General features: G+C 35.6%; 2 protein-coding genes across 4 annotated transcripts; both read left to right on the forward strand.

The window, feature by feature from the left end:
* Nucleotides 1-4,355: 4,355 nt before the first annotated feature.
* On the forward strand, nucleotides 4,356-7,154 carry LOC18054024 (protein CUP-SHAPED COTYLEDON 2). Its single transcript, XM_006451714.2, has 3 exons — nucleotides 4,356-4,972; nucleotides 5,075-5,358; nucleotides 6,229-7,154. Exons 1-3 carry the CDS (start codon nucleotides 4,789-4,791, stop codon nucleotides 6,913-6,915), a joined length of 1,155 nt encoding a protein of 384 aa, XP_006451777.1. The 5' UTR covers nucleotides 4,356-4,788; the 3' UTR covers nucleotides 6,916-7,154.
* A 7,675-nt stretch (nucleotides 7,155-14,829) lies between these two features.
* On the forward strand, nucleotides 14,830-22,860 carry LOC18054025. 3 transcript variants are annotated; one of them, XR_002903988.1, is made up of 18 exons: nucleotides 14,830-15,003; nucleotides 15,101-15,164; nucleotides 15,635-15,743; nucleotides 15,894-15,956; nucleotides 16,919-17,022; nucleotides 17,404-17,470; nucleotides 17,577-17,648; nucleotides 17,965-18,126; nucleotides 18,343-18,416; nucleotides 18,500-18,597; nucleotides 19,180-19,287; nucleotides 19,455-19,552; nucleotides 20,020-20,157; nucleotides 20,461-20,508; nucleotides 21,644-21,758; nucleotides 21,953-22,050; nucleotides 22,346-22,530; nucleotides 22,648-22,860. XR_002903988.1 is itself a non-coding variant. In XM_024178290.1 (17 exons), the coding sequence occupies exons 1-17, from the start codon at nucleotides 14,832-14,834 to the stop codon at nucleotides 22,430-22,432; spliced, it is 1,677 nt and encodes a 558-aa protein (XP_024034058.1). In that variant the 5' UTR covers nucleotides 14,830-14,831; the 3' UTR covers nucleotides 22,433-22,860. The 3 variants fall into 3 exon arrangements, 2 of the variants coding, with proteins under 2 accessions (XP_024034058.1, XP_024034059.1); XM_024178290.1 differs by having other exon boundaries at nucleotides 22,346-22,860; XM_024178291.1 differs by lacking the exon at nucleotides 17,965-18,126 and having other exon boundaries at nucleotides 22,346-22,860.
* Nucleotides 22,861-23,423: the final 563 nt, after the last annotated feature.

Here is a 23,423-nt window from a genome sequence, read left to right on the forward strand (position 1 = left end):
TATAGTAGCAATCTATTTTAATCCTAACCTATGGAAGAATAATTCAACCCTCTAAATTAAAAAATTTAAAAATTAATTATATACAAAAAATAATAATGCTCTTATCAATTAATAATTTTATATATCTAAAATTTATAAATATTATACCTTGTGAGATTTCTAAAATACTCTTTTGACAGCAGTAATTTACTAATAAAATTATTATTTTAGTGATAAAATAAAAAAAACTAAAACATCAAGCACAAAAAAATAATTATCAAATAAATTTAAGATAAAATGACATATAAAAGATATTACGCTATAAAATAATAATATTCATTATCTTGATTAAAAAATAATAAAAAATAGTGCTCTGTGGGTCAGGCCGGAAGGGGGAAGAGAGAGAGACAGTGAGTGAGATGGGTACACGTGTGAAGACGAGAGGGGAGCAGGTACACAGAGCCCAAAAGATGATTGGACAAAGTTCCAGAAAAAAAGAGAGCAGAGCAAGGACTATAATGTAAGCGAGAGAGGGCGTGGGTGGGGCCCAGTAGGCAGCAAGGGTGGTGGTCACTATTTAAGCAGAGCTTCACGTTATACATTTAATAATAATAATAATAATAATAATAATGAAAAAAGGTTATTAATTATTGGACATTATTTTAGGACTCGCTTCCCAAAACGCAGCGCACAGAGCCGTAGGCGGAGGGCGGCGCGGCTTACTTCACCTTGTCGTCATGTGTAATCCCCCCATACGCCCTCTCTCGTTAACCGTGTCCCTTTTGTTTTTTCATATATTCCATTCCCCACTATTTATTTATTTCTTTTTATTTTCAGACTTTTAAAAATCAGGAAATAAATAACCATTTATATATTATGAAAATTTTAAGAAAAATAAAAAAAAAGTCAACTGCTTTCTGGATTACATACATTATTGGTGTGTAGGTTTTGGACTACTAAAGACAAATGAATATATGAGAATTATTTTGTTCCCAAATTGAAGCTCCTCTCAGTCCCAACGAGCGGATTTTAAAATTTTTCAAAAGTTTATACACTTTTAAATTTTGAATATATTAAAAGCCTAATATTTAATAGTACGAGAGGTACTGTAATAAGACCAAAAAAATATAAGAGGACAATATTCTATATATTATAACTCCATTATGTGAGTTACATCACTGTATGTGTAAATTATTGATCGATTAAATAAATGCAAACATTTATGTGATTTGAAGTCCAGCGGTCTCGTTATAAATACAAAAACAGGGAAGAAAAATAATATACTGCATTCAAAATCATTTATTTGCTAAATCCATTAACAATGATAATTATTCAGAGTATTAATTTTGACACCTTTTCACGAATCCGTGGTGTTAATTTTAATAAATGTGCGAACGTGTTTTGTCTCTTTTTGGTATTCAATTCTCTCTTAATATCATACATCGCATTTTTGCTGCTTACTAGATGATCTGTATCACATAAGATTGTGAATATATTTACAAGTTATTATTATGTATCATATGTTATATATATATATATCATTATTTTTGTAATTTATGCATTTTGAATTATATCTTATAAGAAAAAGATAAATTGTAAATGTAACTGGCGACAATTATAGAATTCCTACTAGGGTTTATTTTCTAGCTATAACACATAATTTACAATCACAACATTTATGTATAAAACAATAACATAAAATGTAAGGATGCACAATTTTCCTGTAATACCCACTTCCACGTATTAGGCCATGCTTGCTTATCGTTATCTCGATAAATTTTAGATAAGAAAATAATATTAAAACAATTATATATGTAATGTGACCGGGGATTATTATTTTGTACAATGTTAAAAAATCAGTAATTTTTTCTGTTTATAAAATTTATTTGAACGAGTATGTAGGAACATTAATAAATAACGTGGAATGACTCACGGTTATTATTATTAGTAGATAAATTTTAAGTTATATGTAATGTAATTTATAACCACACACATAAATAATGTATGAACTCCACACCATACACTATTTATATATATGTGATTATAAGTTAATTTAGGAAATTTATTATTAGTTTTGGTACTTAAAAATCATCGTATCGTAGCATGAACATGGGGAAATGAAAGAGAGAAAGAAGGAGAAGCCGTAAATTGTAAGGCAAAGTGAAAGTAATTCAGGTCATCAGGTGGCTAAAACAGGAGAAGATCGAGGGGGTTGATTTTGTTGCCTTTTTTCGGATGGTTACTGGTGAAGAAACCTTGACAACAATAAAATGAAAAAAATGAGAGAGAGAGAGAGAGAGAGGGAGTGCAGAAATGCAGAATTGCAGATTGCAGATTGATGATATTGATATGATTTGATGTAAAGCCTGTGAAGAAGGGTCATCTCAAAATCCGAGCATGACGCGTCAAAATCTCATACCATCAATCTTTTTGTTGATTTTTGATTTTGATAGATGGATGGATGGATGGATGGATGGATGGGATTGCTCGAAGTGATGCATGCATGGTGTGCTTGCTTCATCATTTCAATTCATCACTTGGCAAATTCCAACACAAAACAAATAATACAAATGCTTCATATACTAGTTACAAAGAGGGAAGAAAAAAAAAAAAAGTCAAGTCTTTCTAAACTTTTACTATTGTTGCTGTAAAAAAGAAATAATAATAATAATAATAATAACAAAAAAAATTCAACCACTCCCATCATTTATCGTTCTCTCTTTTAATTCTTTTTTAACCTTTCTTCACAATTCCCAGCTTCAGTAATATTTGTTCTCTTTCTTCTTTACAAGTTTTTACTTTTTAGAGTGTTTATAGTATACGTCCGTTTTTCCTTTGATACCCTTCTAAACTTATAATTTGGAGTACTGAAATTTGAACAATCGATAAGCACCGAACTAGAGACAGAACCGAGCTAGATTTTCGATTCGGTTCGATTTTTCGAATATTTATGAATTTTTTCTTTAATTTTGTTATAAAGTTTAATATATATATATATTTTTAATTTTCTTATGCTTCCTTAAATCATGTCACGTGGTGCTATTTTAATACAAACAGAAACTTTTAGTTCAGTTCAAATTTATATTATCAAATTTTTAAGGAAAAAAAATCAAATCAAAACTAGAAAAGATTGAACTGAACTAATTTAGTCATGGTTAAATAAATTTAATTATTTATTTGCTCCAGAATATGAGAGAGGGGTTGTTATTGCCGAAAATTTTTGTCATGAGCAGCATACAACATATGTATAGTCTGCTACAGCTGCAGATCACAGCAAGTCTTTTGCCATTTCGGATATGAATCTGTGAAAATGATGGCTGAGTGGACATGACGCTTGGCTTGTAATATGAGAAAGTCTAGGATTTTGAAACAGTTAAGTGGATCAATCACATGAGTAAAATTAAAGATTTCTACCTCACTCACACAGCAGATCTGATACTCTGATCCTGCTTTCCTTATACATTGCAAAAATCTTTACAGATTTACAGTGTTTCAAACATGAATGTGAACAGCAAAAAAGTAGCATGTAGAATAATAGATTGATTGCATGATTCAGAATTCTTTTATGAGATGAGGATTGAATTGAATTTTATGTGCAAAAGTAATAGAACCGTCGCCAAAAACTAGCACTTCGCATTGGTTACAAATATGGGTAGGGGCCTGGCCATGTTACAAGAAAAATTTAGTATGCAAAATCCAGAGTGTCAAGAAGCATCAGCCCAGTACTGAATTATTAATTTATTACACCAACAAGAGCCTAGCTTGCTTGTTTTGTACAAAGGAGGATTCTGGGTACCGGTGCTTTTTAGCTAGCCACTCTCCCTGTGGAAATCATTTTGTCTTTTGTGTCAAAAATTGCCCATGCATGTACTCTTTCCTTAGCATAAGATTGTTATGTGTAAGTGTAACTAGCAAAAGCAGCTGTGGCCTCAGTCTTCCGCATTATTAAAGATTTGCAGAAGAAGCAGCGGCAGCACAGCAGAAGCAGAAGCTGAAGCTGAACATTTCACTTTGGCTTGTGGACACACACACCATATCCAAATAATGATATTCATTTAAAGGGGTATTCATACATTGTTTATGCAAATTTTGTGGAAAATAAAATAATAATAATAATAATAAAAAAAAGAATAATTGTAGATATAATGAAATGAAGGTGGCGTGTGTAAGCACAAAGGGTCCCTGTCGAGTTTGATAATTTAATCTTGTACTGTGCTGACAGGGTGAGATATGAAACAGCTTTATCGAGAGATGGTGAAAATCTCAATCTCTTTCAATAAAATTTTTTTCTTTTTTTTTTTCCTCTCATAAAACTACTTTCTGTTCCCTCTCTTTCAATTTACACACGCACGCATACTCAATGCCAGAAACAGAACCCCACAGAGCCCACCCCCTCAGAGACATACATCACCTCCTCTCTCTCTCTTTCTACTCTCAGGCTATGGCATTATTATGTAATGTAGCAGATGACCCCATTACAGAGAGAAAATAGAACAGGACAGATCAGAGAAAACAAAGAGATTATTATTATTTATGGCTTTTATTGATCTAATATTTTTATTTATTTCGCCTTTTTCTCCTGTCACTTGATTCATCAAATCCCCATGGGAAACCAACCCAAGCGCCCCCCATATAACTAGACCAATAAGCACACTCTCTCAAGCACACTAGACAACTAAGTTACAAAACCCCTTTGTTCTTTTATTTACTCCTCATCATCATCATCCCATGCACTTATCTTTTCTCTGTTTAAGTTTTTAGTTGATTTGCCTTCATACTCTTTTGTTGTTGCTATTTTTGTTCATAGTCATGGAGATCACCTACAATTACTTTGACAACAGTGATGCACATTTGCCTCCTGGCTTTAGGTTTCACCCAACTGATGAAGAACTCATCACTTACTACCTTCTCAAGAAAGTTCTTGACTGCAACTTCACTGGCAGAGCCATTGCCGAAGTTGACCTCAACAAGTGTGAGCCCTGGGAGCTTCCTGGTAAGCTGAGTTGACAAACCCCCCCTTTTTTTCTCCATTGTTCATACTTGATATGCGAATCTGTTGTGACATTGTTTGTTACTTTTGTTTTCGCTTCTGCAGCTAAGGCAAAGATGGGCGAGAAAGAGTGGTACTTCTTTAGCCTGAGAGACAGGAAGTACCCAACTGGGCTGAGAACTAACAGAGCTACGGAGGCTGGTTACTGGAAGGCCACTGGGAAGGACAGAGAGATTTACAGCTCCAAGACTTGTGCTCTTGTGGGCATGAAGAAGACTTTGGTTTTCTACAGAGGCCGAGCTCCTAAAGGAGAGAAAAGCAACTGGGTTATGCATGAGTATCGCCTGGAAGGAAAATTTGCTTATCAATATCTCTCCAGAAGCTCCAAGGTATTCTACATATATTACATACACGCATTTCTTTAGACATTTTAGTAGTGTTTAGGGTTTTGCTGTTAGGTTTATGGCCATGTTTGGTTCTTTGGGAGATAATACAAACTACAAACAATGAAGTAATTCATGTTCCTCTTTCCCGTTAAGCTATCTTTGTTTTTCCTCTGAAACAACTCATGCTTATGATCACAAGATGGATCATGGTAGTTATTATCACAGTGCAATTGAGAACTGATTGGTAAGGCCAGCTCTAATGCTGTTTTTGTCATTTAAGTGGGCTGAAAACTCAAAATGGCATTTGCTTAAATTTAATATCATAAGTATTATTGAGATTTATTCTACAAAATTTTAATGTTATTTCAGTGGGCAGGCACCTCACGTCTCTTCATTCATGTACACATCTTTACTTATCACAACTTGTTTAAACAATGTACACACATCTTGCACTTAATTTGGTGTTAAGATACAACTTAAATAACTCTTAACCCTGTTTTATGTCAGGCTAAAAAGTTAAGCTTCTTGCATGGCATGAACATGCTTGCCCTAGCTTTACCTTTTCCTCAGCTTTTTTGAATCAAAATTTTTTCTAACCGTCAATACTCGTAATGATCCCCTTTGGCTTATTCCTATGTTATTTAGTATAACGATAGCATTATCATTCCGTAAAGATTATCCAGTGCTTTTTCTTTTCTCCTGCTTTCCACTTTGCTTGTCTTGATAAGCAAAAGCTAGCCTCCTTTGCCTTTTATCATACATTATGACATTTTGCGTTGCAAATAGCACTTTTTTTTTTTCAGTTGCTTGATGCATTTTATGTACATCACTTCACTTTTGAATTTTGATTATTAACCTTTTCTTCTTTGCCAGGATGAATGGGTGATTTCAAGAGTATTTCAAAAGAGCAGTGGAGCCATCGCCACCGCGGCTGCCGTCGCAAACGCCGTCAAGAAAAGTCGTTTGAGCTGCACCATTTCGTCATCTTCAACCTTCAATCACTCGTATCCGGAACCCAGCTCCCCTTCATCAGTTTCTCTTCCTCCTCTCCTTGATCACCCCACCATTGCTGCCGCTGCTAACGCCACCACTGCCCCCAATGACAGCTGCTCGTATGATGAAAGCCACGCTCCTTCTGATCAGCACGTGTCCTGTTTCTCCACCATTGCAGCCGCCGCAGCCGCAGCCGCAGCTTCGGCAGCCACTGCCACCACATTCAACACCAGCTCCTCAGCTTTTGACTTCACTACAGTACCAGCGCTTGTTATCAATGCCGATGCTGGTGCCGGCGCTGCTTGTGACCCGTTTGCTCGTTTTGGAAGAAACAATGTTGGCTTGAATGCTTTCCCTAACTTGAGGTCTCTGCAGGAGAATCTTCAGCTTCCTTTCTTCTTCGCACCACCTGCTTCTTCAGTTGCGCCTCCTCCCTTTCAGGGTGGCGGTGGTGGGTCAAACTGGTCAACGGTGATGCAGGACATCGGCGGTGGCGGTGGTGTTGTTGGTGGCGGCGGCAGGTTGAATGTGGGTCCCACTGAGCTTGATTGCATGTGGACTTACTGAGGAGGTAGCTGCAAGCTATACTCTTTCTCTGGCAATTGAGATGTTTCTACTTGCTTTTGGCTTTTAAGTGAAACTTGTAGTACTAAGATTTAACTGGTTTCATTTCTTTTGTGTATTGTGTTAATTTCTATCAGTATCAGAAGATCTTTCTGCTTTAACTATATATTTAGTATGTGTTTGTGTTGATGCTTAGAAAGTGACTGTTATAAGTGTGTTAGCTGGCTTTGCATGGATTTGTATTAACCGCTATTCCATGCATGTTGATGTTATAAAAGATAATTTATGCGTCCGGTATTTGAGCATTGTCAATCTTTGTACATGTGGAGCTGGCCTTGATTTGCTAAGAAGTGCTTATTTATTATTTATTTTATAACAATAGCATTCATATTCAGACAAAATACCATCAGAAGCGGCCCAAATTATTTAATTTTCAACGCATGAGTCCGAGCTCTTGGTAACAAAAAGGTAGTTCGATTTTTACTCATGAAATTCAACTTTTATACCCGAGTGCGATAGGATTTGCATTTTGGATCAATATCCTCTCCTAATATGAGCATTAGGATTTATATTTTGGATTAGAATTTTCTCTTAATCTGAACACTCTTGATTAGAAGAGGATATTGTGTCATTGTATTTTAATGTTAGTAAAAAATTAAGATTTAATTATTTTTTTTAATTTATTAATTATTAATTATACTAATATAGTTTACTCAGATGAATATCAGGAGAGAATCTGATTCTTACATTTTGGGTTAAGATGATTGCTTTAAAGGGGAAAATCCACGTGTGTTTCTGGGCTTCCTTCTAAGATAATGACATACGGTTTCACCGATGTGTTGAATTTTTCAATTCCAATACCAATGTGACGCGTTGTTTTCCCCTTGGCAATGGAAAAATATACTTCCGAAGAGGCCGGGTGAAGTATACATCATATTAAATAGGCAGTTGAAATTAGGTGAATAATGGAAGCCAGGGGTGGGGTGGTCGGTGGTCCTTTGTAGGGCCTGTAATGTCGTGACCTCATATTTCATGTGGCTGGGTTATTTGGTCTAGGATTGAGCTACAAATAGCTAGGACTAGCTAGCTACTTCTTGGCCATGCCCCTTTGTCCCCACCTGCATGCACAAGTGACAAATTTGTTACTCCCCTTGTGACATTTCCTTCTTTACTATGTCAATAATAACATTGCTTTTTACATGCCCACAGCCCGACACTTTGCCCTGCTCGCACCTAGATATTAATTTTAGATGCATTTTGAATGAAAAATGTCATTTCATATAAGTTCACTGCTTGCTCAGGCCTCTGGCTTGTTTGTCCAATGGCAGCTCATGCCCTCACTCCATGGACTTGTTCAAAGTTTCTATCGTAAAAATGTGAATTACGGATAAATTTCTTTATGAATTTCAATGGGAGTAGATTTTTTTTAAGTTAATGTATGGCAAATTTGTAACTCTCGAAATCATTGAAATGGATCATATGCTTGTACAGCCAACTCAATCTTCAAATGAAAACTCATTAGCCTACTAAAGCTACGACTGCATCTACATGCAAACCTACGCAAAGAAATAATTAAACACATACAATATAAAAGTGCAGTACCTGCAGGAACTGAGAATCTGAAATTACAGACCAAAAATTCTACACATAATTTTTGTTTTTCTCCTTCTGCTGATTCTTCACACAAATGAGATGATGGTGGTGGTGGTGATGATGATGATGATGCGAGAGTGGTCAGGATATACATACAATACGATATACATATAAAGGTTGAAATTGGGCACGTGTTCTGTGCATGATCGGCAAAGCAATCAGTATGCTAACGTTTTGGGGTATTGTTTTGGGGACCAGAACTCTCGCTGCAGCTAGACAGCTTGTGCATGGAAATAGCACAGCACGCCATGTACCATTCTTATTCTAAGTTTTTTGGGGGTTTCAGTGAAAGTTTCAGATGGGCAAAATGTCAAAAACTTTTTTGGCTTGGACTTTGAATTTTATTTACGTAGGGTTTCAAAAAGAAACATCCAAAACACCACCAAGTGTCAAAAGTCCAAAAGCTAGGGTTTGGATGTTGTCTAAAGAGAAAGAGTAATTACGGGATCCTCTTCGAAAATATATACGTTTGTTTCTTTTATATCTCTGATGCTCTTTGATTGATATTTTTCTGCCAATTTTCTCTCTCTTTATTTAATTATTTTGCTCTCTGTGTGGGGAATTGAGTTTAGCTCAATCTAGGAGGAGACAAAGACAGACGTTTCATGAGTTCTCAAAATGGGCCAGGGAAGGCCCAACAACAAAAACCGATTGCTATAATAATAAATCTATCTGTCAAAATTTTCTGTTCTGCCTAAATATGAGTGCTCGAGGTTATTAATTATAAAATCTATAACAATAAATCCATTTTATCTTGCAATTTTCACTCAGGTACATTCATGATAGAGGTGATTTTTGTACCTTGATTTACCATAGCTGTTCCGTACTTGCTGTTGACTTCCTTGAGTGTTGTTATATCAATTTTCTTGATCCAATCTTTGATTTTGAGGAGCCAAAGAGAAGAAAAGAGTTGGTGCTACACTCTATCAAAGCATGAATGGCAGTACGGATTCCTCAACCTTTATGTGTTCAGTTATAAATTTCATAATGATTAAAAAAAAATAACACAAGCCAATATTATATTTGTCCATAATACTACTACACAAGATATATTTAATATGAACTTATTAACATAACGTTCATTGCATAACAAAATAAGAATCTTTGCTTAATTGCTCACAATTATTTGACATTGTTACTTAATAAAATTCACATCTAAAGTTGCTAGCTTATGCTTATGGGCTGTATTCAGTGCTCAAATTTGAGTTGATGTTAAGCTTATTTGATTTCATCACAGGGCAATTTTCATAAACCTCCCCTGAGGTTTGATATAATTTCACTTAGATGGCGAGTTTGATTGTATTCTCACTTACCTCCCCTGCCGTTAGTATACATATGGTTTGACCGTTAGTTGACGAGGGTAAATATGTAAAAGACAAGCTGAAATTATAAAAAAAATCAAATAACAATAAAAAAATAGTTTAAAATCTATTGGACAATTGTATTAACCGATTAAACACAATATTCATTATGTAAAAGAATACATTTCTCTTTCTCTTCTCTTTCCCCAGCACAAAAAAGCAGTGGCTATCAATCTCTTACCATTTTCACTCCACTCACCTACTCTCATCTGCTGGAACAAAAAGAAATACACATCAAAAGCATACATAACCCATGAAGAAGAAAAACATAGATGGTCGGAGAAGGCCACCGACCGATGATGATCAACGGCGACCGGAAGATGCTACTGTTATTGGAGTTTGTAAGAGGTTAGTTACTTTATGAAAGTCTAAAATTTATAAATACCTTTGGTTTTCTTGTTTTTGGAGTTTTATAAGTGGTTGTTAATTATGTTTCATTTGTCTTGTTCATGGGTTAGTGGTGGAAAAATTGATTAAAAAGAGAATGAGTTTAGCCATATGTGGCCATGAGTTGAAAAAATTTAATTATTAGTTATCTTATGTTTGTGATTTACACCTTAGATAGTGTAATAAGGCTATAAAGCCAAAATTTTGTTATTGTTATGCAAATGGGTGTGTAAAATAGAAATAGTCTTAGTTGCAATTTTTATTTTTCCTGCCAAAGTTTGCTTAAGTTGATATGTTTATGAATTTACAATGTTTGTGTGCGCCTATCGCAGAAACACAATTTCTGCGTTTTTGGGTGACAAGTTTGTCTCCCATGCGACAAGTTTGAGGGATCTGATGATACAACACCTTTTCAGTACGAGCAAGGCAATTGAGATATCGTATCATCTTTTTGTACTCAGTCATTGGCACAAGATTGAGTTTTTGTATATTTTGTATAAATGTTATACTAACATAGTGACAATGCCATGTATAAAGTATAACTTAACTATCTATCATGTCACATTGTTACTGTAATTATTATTTTTATTCTTTTTGTATATATGGGCGACTTCTAGATGTATAGGCTGATGAAATTCAGTCAAATTGTGATTGTGATCAACTGTAAGTTGCGGAAATGCACATGCGACTGTTATTTAAGTGATAGTGTCAGTTCTTATTAGTGTTATTTTCTAATTTAATTAACTGATATTAATGTTTTTTAGGTTTCGGTATAAATTAAAATGTTTGTTATTTGTATTGTCAGTTGGGTGACAAACAACTTGATGGAGAGTATAGTCTATTGCTGAGAGAAGTAAATTATATTTTTGTAGTTTTTTATTTCACCTCCAAGCAAACATTCTGAAATTTGGGGAGACAACACTGTCGCACAGGAGACAATAGCTTGTCTCCCTAAATTTCAGAATACTTGTTTCGATATTGCAATTTCGTGCGACAATAGCTTGTCTCCCGTGCGACAATACTCGTCTCCCCAAATTTCAGAATGTTTGTTTTTGCAATTTCGGAACAAGTATTCTGAAATTTAGGGAGACAAGTTGTTGTCTCCCGTGCGACATTGTTGTCTCCCCAAATATCAGAATGTTTGTTTTTGCAATTTCGAAGCAAATATTCTGAAATTTGGGGAGACAAGATGTTGTTTCCCGTGCGACATTGTTGTTTCCCCAAATTTCAGAATGTTTGTATCCAAAAATTGGAGCGACGACTGCCCATCTCCCGGGAGATAAATATTGTCTCCCTAAATTATAGGATGTTTGCTTGGAGGTGAAATTAAAAACAACAAAAACATAATTTACTTCTCTCAGGAACAGACTATACCAGTCTCCACCAGCAAAGGATTCAATTTTGCTACAAAGACCAAACCACCAATATTTGACACAAGCTGCTATCAACCTATAACACAACACATATTCTCACCAACCAACATCTCAACAATCAACTCATTAACACAAGGTATCAAAACAGATATAATAACAATCTCAAATATATGAATTTTCAGTTCGGTCGACACAAGATTCAATAATTAATATAAAAGAGTAATACATCATTTATAACATAATATCACCGTTAAATATGTCAATGGCAATCTTCCTCCTAAAATAATGTTCATGCCAACTGTCAAAATTAAATTGTAACTTGAACATTAAGTACATTGTAAACATTAACATAAACACTCCACAATCGCCGCTTCCGGACTGTTGTTGGGGCACATCATCAACACTCACCAGTTTCCAGGGTTCTGCACTACGTAAGTTTGGCCGGATGTCTTGAAACCCAACATCTTCGAGCCATTGGAGAAATATAACTTGAAGTGGCTTCAAAAGCTGACCATACGTTTTGTTCTCGCGAAACTCCTTCATTGAGTCATAGATAGAGATCTGCTTGCGCCGGAAGTCTACCCGAGCTACAACCCAATGGTTGTCTTCCAAGTTAATTGGAATTAAAACCTGTAGATGGCCATAAGAATTCGTATCCAATGTGAAGACGTCATAAAATTTTGAAATTATTATTATCAGAACTATATTGAACCATGTAGGAACACACACCATATCAACGTCCGCAAACAGTTTTTATTTCTTGTCTTCCCATCAATGTGCCATTTTACTTAATTTACTTAAAATGAGACAAACAAACTGTAATAGGCATTTTGTTGAACACCTCATGTGCCATTTTTTACCTACCAATTTAATTAAACCGTTTTTTATATTTACACAACAATCAATCCTAATACTCATCTATAGTCAATCTTACACTCATCTAGCCATCAATATCATTTCATTTCATTTCGATATAAATAAATATGGTTAAAAAAGAAAAAGAAAAATGATTTATATAAAAGGAAGAAGGAGATGGGTTGAATCCAAATTTTTAGCCTAAATATTGAGTACTTACAGTAGTAATTAATTAAAAGACCAGCTGGGCTTGAGAAAATGTTTGTTCCTTTCCTGTAAAATTAAAAGATAAAATAAAAAACATATAAATTAATTGATTAATGGAGGATGGGGGAAGCAAGTATTGTGTAGTGTGTGTAGAATATATAGATGGAGGAGAGTCATAGTACCAAGAGCTGCAACTTTTTGAAAAATTCGGCCAAAATGGGGAGAGCAAACCTAAGTTCAATTTGGAGAGAAGATGAGGTAAATGTATAGCACCCTATTTTTGTCCATAAACACAGTCATTGGTAAAAGAATCCGTATGAAGTTGTTGGCGCCAAATCCTAGGCTTGGTTTTAAGTGGTTTGGATATTTTAGTAATTTTATAAGTCAACTAACGGTCAAACCGTATGTATACTAACGACAGGGGAGGTAAGTGAGAATACAATCAAACTCGCCATCTAAGTGAAATTATATCAAACCTCAGGGGAGGTTTCTGAAAATTGCCCTTTCATCACATGCAACTTACGACTTATGAGTGCATAATGTTAGTCCATTGGGTGTCATTAGTTCGTGTGGTAAGTTGCAAATCTCTTTTAGAACTGGGCTGTTGAAGCTTATAACCTTAGAAATAAAGTGCGAAGAAATTACTAAAAAGGGCATATTATCATGACAAGGAAAATGGCAGCATGGCAACACCCCGGGTCCGGTCCGGGTTTGGTGCTGCCCGGGACCAGCCCGGATGGTTAAAATAGCTGCCCAGACTCAGGTTTAAGCCCAGATTTTTCCAAGTGCCGGCTGGGTCAAGCCTGACACCTCTCACACACAGGTTTTTGAGTCGAGCTTCTCAACACGCGTGATAACAGCTAGCTGAGAGAAAAAAAAATCATGCAATCATAATTTACAAAGATTAATATATGTACATCAAAAGGATTTTCCACACACAAAAGAAACCTGTTGCAAAATCCTTCACTGTTATTCTTTCATTTCTCTCACCTAAATATCTACAATTAGGGTTGGCAATGGGACAGGATGGGATGCGATTTACCAATCTCAGTCCTGTCCCGTATATATGAGTAGGATAGAAAAACGTCTCACTCTCGTCCCTATATTTTTTTTTAAGACAAATATATGTCCCGATCCCGTCCTAAAAGAGATGGAATCTTGCGAGATCTCATCCCAATTGAAAAAAATTTCATTCTTAATCGGCAATGAGATGAGATGAGACAGAATTTACCAATCTCACTCCCATCCCGTATATGCAAGTGAGATTAAAAAAAAGGTACCACTCTCGTTCCTAAATTATTTTATGGGACAAAAATATATCTCAATGCCGTCTCAAATGAGATGTGATCCTACGGGAAAAATTGTCATCCCTATCTACAATTGAACACACTAATCTTTCATCAACAGGTAGCATGCATGTTGTGATGATCGTTGAGAAAGTGGTGATGGAGACAATGTCTATGATGGTGGCAGAGTTGACTGGGCGAACGTGGCTATAGGTTGTGATAGAGGCATTAGAGATGGAGCGAACCACGTGCCAAGGCCAGCGAGTCAACAATTGAGAAGAGATGATGCCAACGGTGGGTGGTGGTTGCTGTTGGCTTAAAGTGTTAGAGAATTGGAGGCGCGACAACCGATGACAGCGCTGCTACTTGTGTTTTGCTTATAAGTCGAAAGAAATTTAGGGATTATGATTCAATTGAGTTTTGATTTTTGGGGTATAGTATTTAATTTTTTTTTTTTACTTATTAAGAAACCATGCAACGTCCGAATTTTGAGTTTTTGGTGTTGTGCCCGGACCTGTGCCTGAAAATGATTGGGTTTTAAAATTCAATGCCCGGGTCCCCTTTTTTGTATTGGCTGGATTCGGGTTGGATCCTGTCCAGACGGGTTTTCTTGACACCCAAAATGGGATGACTATTTGAAGGTTGAAAGTGGATCGGATATTTTGCCGGCCCGCAACCGAAACTATGGATTCGACTCGCAGTCGCTCCATCATGAGTTGGTCGTGTGACACGCACTCAAAGCAATGTCCACGTGCCGTTTTTAAACTCTATGTCCGTCTGTCCGTCACCCTCAATACATGTTAACACATTTGGCCTCGAGACTTCAGCTTTCTCTGCAAGCCAAAAAAACAACACTCAACTCTCTCTCACACACACACACTCACAGACTCACAGCCATGGACGACGAACTCTCCATGGACGATTCGAATCAGTTACTCGACTCAGCTTCTGATTTCGCTTATCATCCTGGTAACCACTCTCCACTCTCCACACTTTCACTTTTGCTTTATTTGTTTTTTAAGATAATCTAAGCAAGATCGTCCGTTTTAATCACCTAACATTTCAGGTGTTCAAAACGACGCCGCAGCGAAGAAGTTCCTCGACCGGTTCCCCCTCTCTGTTATTCTCAAGTAACTTCAATTTATTAATTTACTTTTTTATGGCTTACTTATGAATAGTTTTGCAATGTTATTTTACTTACTGGCTTTATAAATGGATAATAATTTTTACTTTTACAATCTTTTTTAGTTTACATGTTAGATAAGTAACAAATATTTTCGTGTTTATATTATGAATTGAGTGATTTCTGCCTTTGAGCTCAACGAAGCTAGGCTGGAGGTTGAGAGAAATGTATTCAGTTTGGCTTGACTTGGCTTGTGTTGGTACTAAATTATAAATTTAACATTGATTCGCAGTATTTACACAAGTTTACTTCAATTTTAAAATTTTAGTGTGAGGTTGTATTAGTGCTTTTTTTTTTTAATCGTATATGTATGTTTAGCTATTGTTTGGAAGGAGGTTATTCCCCCAAGTGTAATGAGTCTGTATTTGTATTGTAGTTAATTTTGGTTTTGATGTCGTTTCTTTTCACCGTTTGCAGCACTTTACAAACAAAACCGGATGTGCCTGGTTTGGAAGATACTCTGGTTGTTTGTCTAGAACGGATATTTAAAACAAAATATGGTGCCTCTCTCATCCCACATTACATGGTGTGTATACCTTTGTGCTTGTGAAATTTTCCTTATGCTTATTACATGTACTTTTGGAGGGACTGGGCAGGGTTGAAGAAGTTATTAATTAATTGGATCTAGGTTTTTAAACTATTTTCCTTATGCTTTATTTCCTTTTATTTTCTGTAGCCTTTTGTACAAGTTGGTCTGACGGCAGATTCTCATTCAGTCAAACGTTTGGCTTGCAAGACTGTGAGTGCATATGTAACTATCGATTTTGCTTTAAGTGTTTGAATTGAATCTTGCCTTATGTCTTTTTATCTTTTTCAGTAGGAGTTCAAGTTTATCTAATTTTCTGAAACATTTTTAACATTTTAAACGTCCTGTGTGTCTTCTTACTGTGTAGGCTGTCTTCTTTGCTTTTTGACACTTTGTTTGTTCTAGATTTTCTGTTACGTCAAACTTTGTGTAAAGTAGCATTTCTTACACACAATGCATATGCGCACACAGATGCACAACATGAACATTGTTACTGTGTAGGCTGTCTTCTTTGCTTTTTGACACTTTGTTTGTTCTAGATTTTCTATTACGTCAAACTTTGTGTAAAGTAGCATTTCTTACACACAATGCATATGCGCACACAGATGCACAACATGAACATTGTTCTCTTTGAAATCAAAACGATAGTCCTGATAGATTGACATGGTGGATTGAATGCCTGTTCTTGGTTATGAGTTGGCTGTAACGTCCTGTGTGTCTTCTTACTGTGTAGGCTGTCTTCTTTGCTTTTTGACACTTTGTTTGTTCTAGATTTTCTATTACGTCAAACTTTGTGTAAAGTAGCATTTCTTACACACAATGCATATGCGCACACAGATGCACAACATGAACATTGTTCTCTTTGAAATCAAAATGATAGTCCTGATAGATTGACATGGTGGATTGAATGCCTGTTCTTGGTTATGAGTTGGCTGTAACTTTATGCATGCCTTAAAACAATTGGCTTGCATTAGCAATTGCCACTGACTATCTATCCTCTCTCTATCTATATACATGTACTTGTGTTGGTTTATTCAAAGTTCTTGTTTGTGCTGTTGCCTATCTATGTTATGCAAGTCAAACTTATGATATGGAATTAGATTTGGTGTTACTAATGATTGCTTGCTATTCGGTGTACAATACAACTAATTTAGCACCATGCCAAATGCATACAGGTTACTTGCCTTTTGGAGGATTCTGATCTAGAGGCTTCCTGTGCTCTTCAACTACTTATTGATTATGAGATATATCCACTTTTGCTAGATTGCCTAATTAATGGGTAAGAAAGTATATTTGCATACTTGAAGCAGGCCTTTCTTCAATCAATTGTAATGACAATTTTCTTTTTCTTTTTCTTTTTGACGTTATCTCTTTCTTCTTCATTTCGATTTTCCATTGTAATCCCATATCATATCAGGTTAGATAGAAAGGAAAGTGGTGAACTGCATAGTCTGGCAGTAGAATTATTGACTACGACTCTTTTTGGACTGAGAACTTGCAATCATATGTTGCATAATATGACATTTAAGTGTTTGACCAAAAATAGGTTTACGCACATGACCTATACTGTTTTTCTTTGTTGATATATGTATTACCATCATCTTTTCCTGAATATTGACTTTTGTGTAAATTCTGAAATGTGTTTCTTTGTCCTTTGTAGAAATGAAGAAGTTGCAACTGCATCAATGGATGCAATAAAGAAGTTAGCTGGCTTTCCAAACGGCATTGTAAGAACTTAACCATTGTTATTCTGCTTTGCTAGGCTTACTTCTATTCTTTTTAAACTGATTGCTTTAATTCAGTTTGCTGATACTTTAATGCAACTTTTTGGAGGATATCATCTTTCCAGCCGATAACAAAGCAGCTACGGACCTTGGAAATTTGGTGGCACAGTGTTCATCATTGGTATGAGAGTTGATGCCTTCTGTTTTATTAACCGCAATATGATTTGTTTGAGATGAGTTTTCCTAAGCCATGGAAATATTTCAGTTCTGTTGATTTCTCTGTACTATTGGAATTATCGGCTCTATTTATTTCTCTCTGAATTCAACATGTAATTACAGTTAAGATAGTTGTGCGCTGTTCTGTTGGACATAAATGACTCTGTCAACATCTTTTCTAAATCATTGAGCTGAGCTAGTTGAAGTTGTTCATTACATCCAGCAATTTAGATTGTTACAAGCTCTTTGTAAATCCCTTCTAACCCAAAAAGGTAATTCAGGGACGAGTGCGTGTTTTATCTCTGATCGTGAAGCTATTTTCTGTTTCAAGATCGGTGGCATCAGTAATATTCAAAGCAAATCTGCTTACTTTATTGGAGGAAGGGGTCAGCAAAAAAAATGATACCCTTGAAACTTTGAGCATTTTGGAGCTCTTGTATGAGGTTGGCTATTAATCAACTACATTTATTAAATCTCTTGCTCTTTCTACTTGCACCGATCAAATCTGTTACGTCTTTTATCTTTAATACAAGATTAATAAGTGAAACTGGCTATGGGCTGGAGATGACGACTCTTATCTGAATATGATATTATATAAAGCTTTCTCTTCGTTATTCTGTCTTCTGTGGTTATCTTAATACTGGTTTCAATGGATGAAGTTGGCAGAGATTCAGCATAGTGCAGAATTCTTGTCTAGGACCACTCTGCTTCAGTTGCTTTGTTCTCTCATTGGGTACTTTATTGATAATGTTTCAGTTTAGTTTTGTAAGTCCTTACGTGATTTGTTAGTTATCGTAGTCCTTTCTTTTCATGTAGCAACTCGGCAACGGAAACAATTTTAAGATCAAGAGCAATAATGATAAGTGGAAGGCTTCTATCCAAGGATGATAGTCACATGTTCATTGATGAATCTAGTAAGACTAATGCTTTGCTTTTGGAGTTTGATTTTATGTTTGAATAAGCAGCAATGTGTATATGATTACCTGTAGTCCAAATTTTCCAGAAGTGTAGAAATGTGTCAACGTGTATTAGCCTTTCTGCAGCATGTGATTAATTGATTATAGTTCCCTTATGTATGATTTGTGGAATGATGCTGTGTTACATGCTTAACGTAAATTGCCTACAGTTTGTACCTCTCATGAAGGAGTGCACTACTTAAGCACCTTCCTCCTGCTTCTATGTTTCTGGTTAATGGCTTGTATGGTACCTCAGTAACTACCATTATTCTTTCTGTGGTTATTGACTTGCACTAGGGCCCTATGAATTCATTTGACCAAATGGCTGCATTAGCGAAAATGGATTTTCAATAAGTTGTTATATGGTTTGACTATACTGCTGCTTACCTGGTAGAATTTCTTCCTGCTATCATATATGTACATCCTTTTCCAAATTAGAAAAAGCTCTGTTTTGAGACGCCCTCCCTTGTGGATGCAACTGTTTATCTTCCAAGATCAGTAGTTGGGTTTGTAATGTGCTTATGTTTCTCGTCAATTCAGGTGCTAAAACTGTGATCTCAGCAATTGATGGAAGATTGGGGTTTTTGCAAAGTCAAGATTCTGATGAATGTGAATCTGCACTTGAAGCATTGGGTCAAATAGGCTCATGTATGTATGTCACTGCATGTTTCAGATTGAGAATCTGAAATTTGTTAATTTTGGGGACTTGAAGCTTGTTGCTTCATTGTTCACTTCTAAGTAGCTAGCTTAACCAACCTATTCATGCCATCTTTGTGAACTCTAGATTTACTTCTACTGATTTGTGTTCCTTTTAGCAATTCAAGGAGCTACACTGCTACTCTTGTGTTTGCCACCAGCTGCAAGACATGTTATTGATGCTGCCTTTGATAGGCAAGGACATGGTAAACAGTTGGTAAGTGCACATGTTCTGTCACTTTTATTGTCCTTTTTGGTGTTTGGGGGGGGAAGGAAAATCATGTGTGCTTTACTTCCCCTGGATCTCTCTTTTCTGTCTAACCTTAATCTCCTAATGGAAGTGATAACAAGTTGAATCCCTGAAATGTAGGAATTCGATATCGTAAGCTAATGATATTCTTTTCTTTTATATTCAACAGAACTGGGAAGTTTCAGTAGCTGATCATTTTTCATATTGAATAAAACTGCCTTTGTAGTGAGTTTATTTTTGTGGGCTGCTGCTCTGCTTTTCTTTAATTGACCTTTTGCATAAAGGAAATTTGTTGTTTCAAATTTTCAGCATTAGGACTTAACTGGCTGTCAGAATTGTGCTTAAAGTAATCTTATCTACATTATCTCAGCAAACTTCTTGGTGCTGTGCCTTCTTTCTTTAATATTTGTATGACAATTTGTAATGGTAAACAGGCTGCTTTGCATGGTATAGCAAACATCGCAGGAAAAACTCGATCTGAAGACAAAATAATTTTGAATGCCGATGCCGAAGAAAGTCTTCGACATTTGATTTATGAAGTGGCGTCCAGGAGTTCGAAACTAACACCATCAGTAAGTTCAATGGCTCTTTCTCTAGTTGCACTAATTTGGTAAATCAGATTGTTCTTTAATTGGAAGGGCACTGTTTGTAGTAATAATTCAAATTGAATGAATATATGGTGTTGAATTAAGTTATGTATCTGCTGTGAGTCATTGTAACTATATCATTTGCGTTAATTTTACAATAACTTTTATGAATCATCTCAATTAATAAGTCCAAGTTCTTTTGCTTGTATACATTTGTTCATATGAGTTTATTGTTACTTCTATGCATTCTAAGAAAGTTTCACTAAGCTTTTGCGGTATAATTGGCAGGGTCTCTTTCTATCAGTTCTTCAACAGGCCGCAGAAATCCGATTGGCGGTGAGAATTTTAAATCCATTATTTACAAATTAAAATTTTGCCTGATGGTGTATAATTGTCCAAAATAAAGAGTCCAGGTGGACCCATAAAAGCCTTTTTAAAGTTTATTTATTTTCAGTTATTGTTATAATCATCTTTCTTTTGTTTTAAATATGGTTATTTGTTTTTGTCTCTGCTTAGTTATCTCTATATGGGTGCTCTCTAATATACTCCCATGTACTACAGTGTAATCCAACTCTTGCATCAGGAGGTTCCTTTTGATAAAGGATAATGGATATGGGTACTTATTTATTATGGTGCTTAAAAATTGAGTAATTAGGAAAAGATTTAAGTAAGCAAAAACATGCTGTAGATTTTCATAAAAATTTCATGGACTTCCATGGGTGTTCTATTTACACACCAAGGAGGAGTAAAACTAAAAGACTTGAATCGAATTAAATTACCTCTGAAATGTTCTCAAGCTTCTTTATTTGTATGTGTTTAGTTTTTGTTTGCGTCCCTGTAAATTATTTTCTGTTTTTACTCATTTGAATTTACACGTATCAAATGGAGATAAGGCCCACCCAGTTCTTATGTAATTCACCATCATATAAATATATTTGATAAGTGCTTCTGACCAAGGCAAGGTCTGGACAATAGACGCCACTAAGCCATCATCACCAGTCTAGTGAGCAGTTGCTTTTTGATTCTTTGGGAATTGATGTTTACTTGTAAGATTACTTTACTGTGGTTCAGTTGGTTGTTTATTATAAGATAGTCATGCAAGCCCAAAACCTTTTAACTTTTTGACTAATTAGGTCAGGCACTATAGTGTTTTTCCTCTCATAAGTTGAAGCCTTCCTTGTTGACCAGGACTACCGTTGTATTCTTTCACTGTGAGTTGGAACTTGTAGCTTACCTCTTACTATTATGAAACTAAAAAGTACGTGAACACTTGATAAGTTTTTGTGCCTGAAAAAGGGCAGAATAGAACATGCTTGGCATATAAAATTGGAGGAGCTTGTGATTCGTTTGAAATTGTTATATCCAATTTTTGTTGTATTTTATTTTTTATTTTTTAAATTTTATGCTCACAGCTGTTGAAGACCTTTAATCAGAGAAATTTGATGTGGCATTATTGTGTGTGTATTTTCAGGGATACAGAATGATAACTGGGTTGGTGGCTCGGCCATGGTGCCTGATGGAGCTTTGCTCAAAACAAGAGATAATAAACACAGTGACTGATGCAAGTACTGAAACAACAAAAATAGGTCTATTTTCAATTCCCTATTCACCTCCTAATTGTAGTAATCAGCATATTGCGTGATTACAGAGTATTGTCTTTCTAGTTGCTGCGATCATTACAATTTTGAATTTTCATGGAAGTGAATGTTTGAGCATTTGCTCCTTTCTTTTGAGGTTTGAAATCAAGTCTCTCTCTCAAGTATTTAATGGAAAATTTTAGGTATGGAAGCTAGATACAATTGTTGCAAGGCAATTTGTAAGGCTTTTGTCTCGAGTGAACTTGTCAGTGACCCCGCTTTTGCTGGCATAGGCGAAAAGGTTAGATCTATCTTTGACATATTGTGCTGTTTTCTTTCCTAGTTTCTTCTACTTGTATCTCCTTGTTTGGGAGGGCAATCATGTCATAGCTGGTGATATAGGCAGACACTGGTTATGCAAGAAATGTGATTTGCATTTCCAGTTGCATGCTGCATCTGCTGACAAAGCTCGATCTACCCGCAACCTCTCCCATTGGCTCTTATATGACTCTTTTCTGGTCCAATTTTTCAATGGCTCTTCATCTTGATTGATGTTTCTTTTTTTTTTTTTTTTTTTTGCCCCCTTGTGTATGCAGCTTGATGAAGCTGTTAGAAGGGGTCCATATCTAGCAAGAAAGAGTGTTGAAGCACAGCCTGTAGTGATGACGGAGCAGAGGTTCTAGTTCTCTTTAAGATACAGGACTAGGGCACAAGGCCATTGTCGAGGCAAGGACTCTGGCATCTTCGCTTTTGGGTTGACTGAAAAAACTTCCAAGGCCTTGTAAATTTCTGTGCCTAAACACTTCACATAAAACTTTTGAACTTTTTATGCAATCAGCCTCACAGTTACATGTCCGGAGTCTGGACTAACCTCTCTTGCTTACATTTAAATTGCAAGAATGTGGTTGGGCCATTAAGGAACTTCACAACTTTCACGGGGTAGACACAGATTGTAGAGCACTGCTTCATGGGACTTGGGGGATGTGAAACCATGAAAGCTTTGCTACTGCTGCAAAGAAGAATCACACCACAATACAACATGAAACCAAAGACAAATAAAACAGAATAAAAGGGAAGCCGCGATTTTCCTCGCAATTTTCATGAATTTAACTCAAAAGTTATTTTTAAGAAAAATAACTCGAAATTTAAAGAAAAATGCTTCATTTACGAGGTTATTATTATCATTATTGCTATTATTATTCATCAAACCTTATTTTTGTGTCTCAAATATTTACTGGCCTTGTGGCTAGTGGTAATTAGGGATGGCAATGGGCACCGCCCGCAGCGGGTTTGCCATTACCAAACCCAAACCCGTACAAAATTTAAATTACTAAATCCACCCGCAATCCGTAGCGGGTTTTAATTTTTTTACAAAAATTCACCCGCAGCGGGTTTTAACAATTACCAAACCCGCAATGGTATTCGGCGAATTTTTTGCGGATTTTCGTATTTAAAATCACAAATGTTTAATATATAAATTTATAATAATAACCTCAAATTTCATATAACATACTCAATTTTATATTTAAATAATGTAAATGAAAAATTAAAATTTCCACATCAATTCAACACAAATTCTCAAATTTAAGTATAAATTACACAAATTTATTTAAAAAACACAAACTAGTATCTAAAAATAATAATTACATTTCATATTATCATTTAAAACAAGCT

The sequence above is a fragment of the Citrus clementina genome, unplaced genomic scaffold (assembly GCF_000493195.1).
Source record: "Citrus clementina cultivar Clemenules unplaced genomic scaffold, Citrus_clementina_v1.0 scaffold_1, whole genome shotgun sequence".
Lineage (NCBI taxonomy): Eukaryota > Viridiplantae > Streptophyta > Magnoliopsida > Sapindales > Rutaceae > Citrus > Citrus x clementina.

What these genes read in the sequence shown, in the direction of transcription:
- LOC18054024 (XM_006451714.2), top strand. Translation starts at nt 4,789, where the DNA reads ATGGAGATCACCTACAATTACTTTGACAACAGTGATGCACATTTGCCT. An exon ending in TGAGCCCTGGGAGCTTCCTG is followed by an intron (nt 4,973 to 5,074) that starts GTAAGCTGAGTT and finishes TCGCTTCTGCAG; the next exon opens with CTAAGGCAAAGATGGGCGAG. An exon ending in ATCTCTCCAGAAGCTCCAAG is followed by an intron (nt 5,359 to 6,228) that starts GTATTCTACATA and finishes CTTCTTTGCCAG; the next exon opens with GATGAATGGGTGATTTCAAG.
- LOC18054025 (XM_024178290.1), top strand. Translation starts at nt 14,832, where the DNA reads ATGTTAACACATTTGGCCTCGAGACTTCAGCTTTCTCTGCAAGCCAAA. An exon ending in AACGTTTGGCTTGCAAGACT is followed by an intron (nt 15,957 to 16,918) that starts GTGAGTGCATAT and finishes AAATGCATACAG; the next exon opens with GTTACTTGCCTTTTGGAGGA. An exon ending in TTGCTGGCATAGGCGAAAAG is followed by an intron (nt 22,051 to 22,345) that starts GTTAGATCTATC and finishes TTGTGTATGCAG; the next exon opens with CTTGATGAAGCTGTTAGAAG.